Below are 9,100 nucleotides of genomic sequence, written 5' to 3'. Positions count from 1 at the left end.
TGGATAAACACATCCGCAACATGTCTGGATTCTAAACCAAAGATTAAACATCATTCAAAACTTATCCACAATAACAACATTCTCCAAACAATAATCACCAAAAAAAAATTCATCACCATAAACACTATCTCCGAAAGTTTTTCCCCAAATGTCTCAAGTTTCAAACAAAGTCATCAAGAAAAAAGTAACAATGGATTACTTATCCAGTTACCTCGGCTGTTGCAGAGTCCGACTCCGAGTCCCCTGACTAATACTCCATGCAATTTTCATTTGAGTTGGAATCCTTTGATTTCGAACCTCATTTCCTCGGACCGGGATGGTGCAGGATGCATCAGAACTACTGGATTGGGTGGATCGTTGGTTGAGTCTGCTGGTTCATTGATTGGAGGATCTCCACCATCGAATATATCTCGGCCAAGATGGTCTACAGTAAGGCACACGCATCAAGCACTGTAAAATGCATCGGTGCATCACGATCTCATGGCTGCAATGCCCAAAACCGAATTGGTCTCCTCACTTCAGCTGACAATGTAATCGACATGAATCCAGTCCTCCCAACTCTGCCAACCACAAAGCGATCCGTAACCGCTGTAAATCCCTTATGTACCTCGAACGGTCCAAATCTGGGATGTACAACATACTCCACGTGTCATCATCTGATCCATGCATCGACTTTGGTGGTAGGTTTATGGGGAGATTTTTCCTCATCATCTCTTACGGGTGCCTTTCCCTTACCATCTACATCTATAGGTACCCTATAATTATCAAAACCAAAATGACAACCACCACTGCTAACACCATCGCTTTCGCTCCCACTACCAACCTCAAAGTACATGTTGTGAATCTCAGATGGATTACAAGAAAAAAATATTTTTTATCATGTTGTAGACAGTGCTGATACTCAACTTCCTATCTTTGCTGACTAAAGAGGGGATGTTGGAGTTGTTATTAAAATTTGCACTCTACAAGATCCAGGGACCCTTTATTACTACATTGCACTGACTGTGGATTTTGCAGGCCACACCATTGAAATTAGAGGACATCCAAGACACCATAAAAAATGGGGAGCAATAAAAGGAGAAGATCTAGCTTTCAACTGGGCCAAAAAAAAATATATAGTACACAAATATTAAAATTCAAAGCTGAAACTATAGAGATTCTTGTGAGATTTACTATGCTCAATCAAGGGTCTCTATCAAAATGTTGTCCGAGGGAGATTCCACTGAACACTAACCTCAACTCTAACTCTAAAAACAGAAGAAACTAAACTTCTTTTACCCAAACATAAACTTGCCCTTTATAAAACTTTTAAACACCTCCCCGGTCTGAATGATACCCAGAATCCCAACTCTGACTGTAATTTCTTTAAATTTAACTGTTACGTCTAATTGGAGTATATAATCGAAGTCAGTCCAGTCAACAAAACCTTGAAGAAATTCCATGGAGAAGGCAAGGATTCAAGAAAACCCTAAAAACGAATTGGAAACTAAGAAAAAGAAAAAGGGTATAGAAATCGAAGGATACCCAATCGAAGGAATATCAATTGGAGGACAAGAAACATGTATAATCTTCCCATCTCTAAAAATAGCCTTTGATATTGGTAGATGTCCTCAACGTGCTGTTTCTCAAGACTATCTTTTCATCTCTCATGGTCACTTGGATCATATAGGTGGATTACCAATGTATGTTGCTACTAGAGGTTTATTTAAGATGCAACCACCGACTATATTCATACCCAGTTCGATTGGAAAAGATGTAAAAAGTTTGTTTGAAGTTTATAGAAACTTGGATGGTGCAGACTTGAACCATAACTTGGTTGTTATGGATGTAGGTAATGTCTCATGCTTATGTTTTTGTTTTGCCAATTTTTTAGGGTTTATTTTTTCTTGATTTGGGTAAGTAAAAGTTTGAATTTACTTCTGTAGGAGAAGAGAAGGAGCTAAGAAAAGACCTTAAAGTAAAAGCATTCAAGACATACCATCGGGTACCGAGTCAGGTAAAATTACGCTTATAAACTACTTCCATTCTGTCGAAATTTAGCTAATAGGATTGCAGAGCAAACAGCAAACCTCTCTAGTGAGGAGTGTGAAGTGAACAGCCCAAACACAACAGTTTTTTTTATTTAATACATGCTTGTTTGCCTTGTGGTTGCACTGGTGTCCAAAATGGAACCTAAACAGCCGGAACATTGTTGTATTGGTGTCCCTGCCTAGAATCCTTACGAATCATGAGTTGCTACTAGGTATTAAGTGTAAATGGGTTTTGGAACGATTGACTTAGCATGTGATGTCTTGCTGGTGCTATATTAGAGATAGTTGTGAAGAGGTTTCGAGTAAGTTTAACTTGCTAGTAGCATGATATTTACCCATCTAAAAAAATTTGGGGTCATCAGTTTCATGGCATAGTTATTATTGATGTAAAGCAAGGTTGTGGCCCTTTTAGACCTTATTTATTAGCTTTTTGTATTGTTTTGAGATTTTTTCATGGCTAACTTGTTATCATGTTCCGGTAACATTGCAGGGCTATGTAATTTACTCGGTTAAACATAAACTTAAGCCGGAATATGTTGGTCTTCCTGGGAAAAAGCTAAAAAGCTTGAAAGAGTCAGGTGTGCAGGTTTGTCTTGGAGGTCACTACCATGCTAACTATTTAATTGTTGTGAGGTCTTTTAGGGAATTATTTTCTGTTATGTTGGTTCTAAGTAACGGAAGCACATTTGCCAGATTACTGACACCATAACATCACCTGAGATTGCTTTCACTGGAGACACCATGTCCGACTTTATAACTGATCCAAACAACGTTGATGCTTTGAAAGCATTCTTGTAATGGAGGTACTTCGCTTTCACTTCCACTTCTGTTTCTACACAAGTTTGACTTTACACTGGATTAGATGTATTCTGTTTGATTTTATCTTTCTCGTATCTGGTGTCTTATATTCCAAACATATTGCTCTCTTTGTCCGAATTCATGGTAACAAAAGTAAATTGCATAATCTTCTAGACTTCTAGTCCTTCTTTAAACACCCGCTGTCTATATAGGTTGTAATTTGTTAGGTTGACCATAAGTAGTGTGTTATCTACTTTGTTGAACTACATCGATATCTATAGGCGGACCTTATATCATATGAGATGGGTCTCAAAAAGATATGGTGTCTAATTTTAATTTCGCTGGACTATGGTGTTGCTGGTTCCTATACTCCATTTCTGAGTCCATTCTAAAGTACAATATTAACGTCATATCTGTAGTGTAGATGCTATCAACTGATGCCATGTTTAAGCCACTTGTACATAAATCTCAAAATGGACGAATAAGTGACAACTTTCTGCACACAGGATAAAGAGAAGCATTCAAGCTGAAATAATATAGGATTCTCGTATATTATGTATCTTTAACATTTTGTCGTTTTATTACGTATCTTGCCATGCAGTGCACCTATGTTAATGATGCTCAGTCTGTGAAGCATGCGAAGGAGTATGGTCACACCCATTTGTCTGAGGTAACATAGTGTAACTCTGTTAAGTTAGACATGATTTCTACAGAACCATCTTGAAGTTCTACCATCGGTGCTCATAGTTCCATCTTGGAGTTTTTTTGCAGATAGTAGAACATGTAGATAAGTTTAAAAACAAAGCAATTCTTCTTATTCATTTCTCAGCTCGCCACGAAGTAGCGGTGCGTTTCCTCATCCGTTCTTGAAATTTTGTATCTCTTCAAATTATTCTATTATGATTTTGACCAAGGAAATTCACCCTAATTGTCATAATTTATCAGGAAATCGAGGCAGCAGTTTCAAAATTGCCTACCAGTATAGCAGGTCTAGTGCATGCTTTTACGGAGGGCTTCTGATATACTATTCTTTGGCAGACAGTTCTTCTCGCGATTTTTATGACTTTATTCTTCAAGATTATTTTTTTTTTGTTGCTTTTTTGTAAAATTTTGGAAGTGTCAAAACCTGTATATCATATGTCTATAGAAGATGTTACGCAGTGTTTTTGTGGGTTCATATAATATCTGTGCGAAAATTCGTTAACTGAACTGTATTACAGAGTCACTTTCTGGAAATTGATTCCGACTTAAGTTGGATTCTGACGGCTGCTAAGTCCACATATTTCTCTCTCTTACGAATCAATATACCAATGTCTGCGCATACGAGGAAAACCCACTTCTCAATTCTTCTGTTTTTCCTCTCAACAGCATTACAAATTCAAAGTTACTTGCAACTAATATGTCCCCTCCGACCTAAAAGCAGTCGATGTGAGATGGTACCCGCCTTTGCTAGGTACCTAGTTGCTGGCAACTGATGTCATTTGATCCACTCGCACCTCCTCTATAAAGGGGGTAAATGTATATGTTTGGACAGTCGTTGGGGTATATAACAAGCAAGAGTTTCAAAATCCATCATATATTTGGAAAATACACAAACACCTACGGTGCAAACCAAAAACAAGTTTTCTCTGTCAACACAACTTAACATTCACAGGCTGCAGTTTTAGTCCGAAATATGCTCCGTCTAAAACCTTCATTCTTCTCTGGAACTCTACATCACTTTTCGTTCCTTTTACCTTCCGCACCTCCTCCTCGTTTCATCAATCCAAGGTCGGTGACCATTATTGCCAAATTTTTTTGCTTCCATTTTTATATAAGTACTACTAAACTTTGTTTGTGATATTTTCCTTGGTCTCAGTTATGTTAGAGTAAGTAGAATTAGAGCAATGTCATCACATATTGTTGGATACCCACGTATCGGACCCAAGAGAGAGCTTAAGTTTGCGTTAGAATCTTTCTGGGATGGAAAGACTGATGCTGAGGAGTTGCAAAAGGTTGCAAAGGATATTCGAGTTTCAATGTGGAAACAAATGGCAAGTGCAGGAACTAAGTTCATTCCAAGTAATACCTTCTCGTATTACGATCAGGTTTTAGATACTACTGCAATGCTTGGGGCAGTTCCTCCAAGGTATGGATGGGTTGGAGGTGAGATAGGATTTGATGTTTACTTCTCTATGGCTAGAGGAAATGCTGTTGTTCCTGCCATGGAAATGACCAAGTGGTTCGATACCAATTAGTGAGTACACTGAATTCTTTCATTGCATTTCCTCTTACATCTTGTTTAGAGTAATCAATATGTCATTTGAGTTATGATTTACCACTGGGTTTGAAACAGTCATTTTATTGTGCCTGAACTGAGTCCTGATCTGAAGTTCACATATGCTTCTCATAAGGCAGTAGTTGAATACAAGGAGGCCAAAGAGGTACATGATACAAGATAAACTAGGTATCTTCTTATGCTTGATAAGCACAAACAATGTATATTAACTACAAGTTGATTTTCTTTTTTAGCTCGGAATCGAGACAGTGCCAGTTCTTGTTGGACCTGTTTCTTACTTGTTGTTGTCAAAGCCTGCGAAGGGTGTGGATAAATCGTTTTCGCCTCTTTCTTTGTTGGAAAAGATAATTCCGGTCTATAAGTATATTTTTCGAACTTCATTATCATTGGTTGTGTAGCTGATGTACTAAGTTTGTATCTGACTGTATGTAATATGCATATGTGGAAATACAGGGAAGTTTTGGCCGAGTTGAAGGCAGCTGGAGCTACTTGGGTGCAGTTTGATGAACCCACACTTGTACTAGACCTGGAATCTCATCAGTTAAAAGCATTTATTGATGCTTATGAGCAGCTGGAAGAGACTCTATCTGGGATTAGTGTTATTCTTGAGACCTACTTTGCTGATCTCCCTGCTGATGCATACAAGTATTGGAAAAAAAAAAATCTACTTCAGTTCTTTTTTTCCTTTTTAGTTACAGTTATACTTTGTCTTATAACTTCCCCCGTGCAGGTAAGCTAATCTTTTTGGTGTTTGTTTCTGATTTTCCATACAGGATGGTCACTTCGCTAAAAGCGGTCTCTGCAATTGGTTTGGATCTTGTGCGTGGAGAGAAAACCTTAGAGTTAATCAAGAACTTGGGTTTTCCATCAGACAAGTATTTGTTTGCAGGGGTAGTTGATGGCAAAAATATTTGGGCAAATGATCTTGAAGCATCTCTCGAGACGTTAAAAACCCTCGAGTCCATCGTTGGGAAAGGTATATTTGTAGCTTTTTGTGTTTTCTGTTGGGTTTAACGGTATTGTTTCTTGTTTCCCTACTGTCAACTATTTTTCTCTTCTGCGCGTCAAGTTGTTCTCGAGTTTTTAATTTTCTCATTTATTATCATTTATAACTTGTCCACTCTTTTTCTTTTTTTACCGTCTACTCATTATCCTGAACTTCGGTAGCTTTTAATACTGCAGAGAAACTCATGGTTTCTACTTCTTGTTCACTTATGCACACTGCTGTTGATCTTTTGAACGAGACAAAACTGGACGATGAGATTAAGTCTTGGCTAGCCTTTGCGGCACAAAAAATCCTTGAGGTGAACGCTTTGGCTGATGCATTGGCTGGAGAAAAAGATGAGGTATGTAAAAACTCAATGATAAAGTGTCTATCGCTTGTAATCATGGTAATCGTGCAACTTATTATCCTTCGTTCTTTTGTAGGAATTCTTTTCTGCCAATTCCGCTGCCCAAGAATCAAGGAAGTCGTCTGCTAGGGTCAATGATGAGGCAGTTCAAGAAGCTGTAAGTATAGAGGAGGGAATATACCTCCTTGTTTTGTTTAGTTCCCTATAATTGTTTTTTGCTTTCTTTGTTGGTTTGGGTTTTTATTTTCCTTCTGATATTGGTTTAATTGAATCTCACATGTAACAGGCTTCTGCTTTGAGGGGTTCTGACCATCGGCGTGCTACACCGGTTACTGCCAGACTCGAAGCCCAACAAAGAAAGCTTAATCTACCGATGCTTCCAACTACAACCATTGGGTCTTTCCCTCAAACCATGGATGTCCGTAGGCTTAGGCGGGAATACAAGATGAACAAGTGAGTCCACAAGTTAGTTGATAAACCATCAAATGTCAAAATCTGGTAGTCTTTTTTATGATTATAATAAGTTTTACGAGGATGGTACATGCTTTACTTGTTCCATCAATTACTACATTGCATGTACTGATAGATTAAAAGCACTGCAACCTCTGTTCCTATTCTTATTGCTCCCAGGATCACTGAAGAAGAGTATGTTGAAGCCATCAAGGAAGAGATAAAAAAGGTAGTCAAGATACAGGAAGAACTGGATATTGATGTTCTTGTGCATGGAGAACCTGAGGTAAAGTACTCTTAAAAGCTTTTCAGTAACCAAAAATGTGTACGAGTATAATAGTAGATTTGGACAAAAAACTGAGTGGGCTCTTTCGTTTTCTGGAATCTGCAGAGGAACGACATGGTGGAATATTTTGGCGAGCAATTGAAAGGCTTTGCCTTCACTGTTAATGGATGGGTACAGTCTTATGGATCACGCTGTGTAAAACCACCAATCATTTACGGAGATGTGAGTCGTCCTAACCCTATGACAGTTTTTTGGTCAAAAGCTGCACAAAGCATAACTACTCGTCCAATGAAGGGAATGCTAACTGGGCCAGTCACAATTCTCAATTGGTCATTTATAAGGAATGACCAACCCAGGTTAGTCAACATTCAAAATTTTATTTTTTGGTCTTTTCAGGTAGTATCTGGTGTGTGCTTAATTTTTATCTTGTCATTAGGTTTGAAACTTGCTACCAGATTGCCCTGGCTATCAAAAATGAAGTTGAAGATCTAGAAGCATGTGGGATTCAGGTTAGTGCCATGCCATTTAGTTTACCAGCGCGTTGTATAAGTTACATTGTTTTGCCGCCTTCAGATGTAGATTTGGTTGGTTCCCATGCACTTAATTGCGGTTGGGAAGTTGGAATTTCCATTTGTGATATGTTTGTTCGTTGTCAGAAACTAGTTCCTGGTAGGCAATCCTGATAACAGCCCAAGTATCTGGAAATGAAGAAATTAAAAAGAACTTGGTATCGGTCGAAGTGTATCTTTTTTTAGATCTTCTTAAATCCGAGTACTCTATTTTCATCAATACAAAATGTTTTTCCTTAAAGAATGCTCATTATATGACGTCTTACATCCAGGTGATACAAATTGATGAAGCTGCACTACGAGAAGGTCTGCCTTTACGGAAGTCCGAGCAAGCTCTTTACCTGGATTGGGCTGTTCACTCCTTCAGGATCGCAAACTGTGGCGTCAAGGACACTACTCAGGTTACCCTTCACGGCGCCATTTAGCACTAGTTGTACCATTTCCCTTCTGTCATTTACTTTCTCATCCTGTATCCCTAAGAAAAAAGTAGTGATGTTACTGGATACAATCAAGTCTAAATAGTTTTGTTTCTGTTTGCAGATCCATACTCACATGTGCTATTCAAACTTCAACGATATAATCCACTCCATTATTGACATGGACGCAGATGTAATCACTATCGAGAATTCAAGATCTAATGAGAAGCTCCTTTCTGTCTTCAGGGAGGGAGTTAAGTACGGTGCAGGAATTGGGCCTGGTGTGTATGACATTCACTCCCCTCGGATTCCAACAACTGAAGAGATTGCTGATCGAATCAACCAAGTGTTGGCTGTTCTTGAGAGGAATGTTGTTTGGGTGAATCCAGATTGTGGTTTGAAAACCAGAAAATATAGTGAAGTTAAACCAGCCTTGACCAACATGGTGGCTGCTGCGAAGCTTCTGCGAACTGAGCTGGCCAGTGCCAAGTGACATGCCCTGTTTCTGGTGTATTTCCTTATAACAAGAGAGCCAGTCACTTCGTAAATATAGCAAATTAACAATCATCATTACTATTCAACTGCATATCAGTGTCAAAATGATCTCAACAAGTTATCGGTTTTGGGAAGGGCTGGCAAGTTGCCTTTTGTGATGCTCATGGTTGTGATGGGTAAGAAATTTGTGTTGGGTTGTTCCAATTCATGTTTCAAATGTGCAAGTCAAGCGTTCTGTTGTGTACTGTAAACTACTTTCATGTGTTGGAAAATGAGGCCAAATCCCAGTTATGCTAGCGTCTTCTATGCTCACTTGCTAAAAAGCAAACAGTTGGTCTTGGTCATCCATGTGGCTGTGGATGTGGATCTGGTTATCTATACCCACCGGCAAAGTTCAATTTTTTCAATAAAAGACGATCCACCCTA

General features: G+C 38.7%; 2 protein-coding genes across 3 annotated transcripts; both read left to right on the top strand.

The window, feature by feature from the left end:
• Positions 1-1,283: 1,283 nt before the first annotated feature.
• On the top strand, positions 1,284-4,014 carry LOC113276010 (nuclear ribonuclease Z-like). Of its 2 annotated transcripts, XM_026525601.1 has the most exons (7): positions 1,284-1,831; positions 1,926-1,996; positions 2,521-2,616; positions 2,724-2,833; positions 3,430-3,498; positions 3,600-3,674; positions 3,774-4,014. In XM_026525601.1, exons 1-4 carry the CDS (start codon positions 1,441-1,443, stop codon positions 2,826-2,828), a joined length of 663 nt encoding a protein of 220 aa, XP_026381386.1. In that variant the 5' UTR covers positions 1,284-1,440; the 3' UTR covers positions 2,829-2,833; positions 3,430-3,498; positions 3,600-3,674; positions 3,774-4,014. The 2 variants fall into 2 exon arrangements, with proteins under 2 accessions (XP_026381386.1, XP_026381387.1); XM_026525602.1 differs by lacking the exons at positions 3,430-3,498; positions 3,600-3,674; positions 3,774-4,014 and having other exon boundaries at positions 2,521-2,608.
• Positions 4,015-4,263: 249 nt separating this feature from the next.
• On the top strand, positions 4,264-8,970 carry LOC113276008 (5-methyltetrahydropteroyltriglutamate--homocysteine methyltransferase 1-like). Its single transcript, XM_026525599.1, has 14 exons — positions 4,264-4,598; positions 4,687-5,064; positions 5,164-5,251; positions 5,340-5,467; positions 5,560-5,751; positions 5,880-6,082; positions 6,289-6,452; positions 6,535-6,615; positions 6,745-6,911; positions 7,089-7,194; positions 7,300-7,550; positions 7,631-7,703; positions 8,036-8,164; positions 8,304-8,970. The coding sequence occupies exons 1-14, from the start codon at positions 4,504-4,506 to the stop codon at positions 8,670-8,672; spliced, it is 2,424 nt and encodes an 807-aa protein (XP_026381384.1). The 5' UTR covers positions 4,264-4,503; the 3' UTR covers positions 8,673-8,970.
• Positions 8,971-9,100: the final 130 nt, after the last annotated feature.

The sequence above is a fragment of the Papaver somniferum genome, chromosome 4 (genome assembly GCF_003573695.1).
Source record: "Papaver somniferum cultivar HN1 chromosome 4, ASM357369v1, whole genome shotgun sequence".
Lineage (NCBI taxonomy): Eukaryota > Viridiplantae > Streptophyta > Magnoliopsida > Ranunculales > Papaveraceae > Papaver > Papaver somniferum.
The sequence above is the reverse complement of the archived record's forward strand: the minus strand, read 5'-3'. Positions and strand labels throughout refer to the sequence as shown.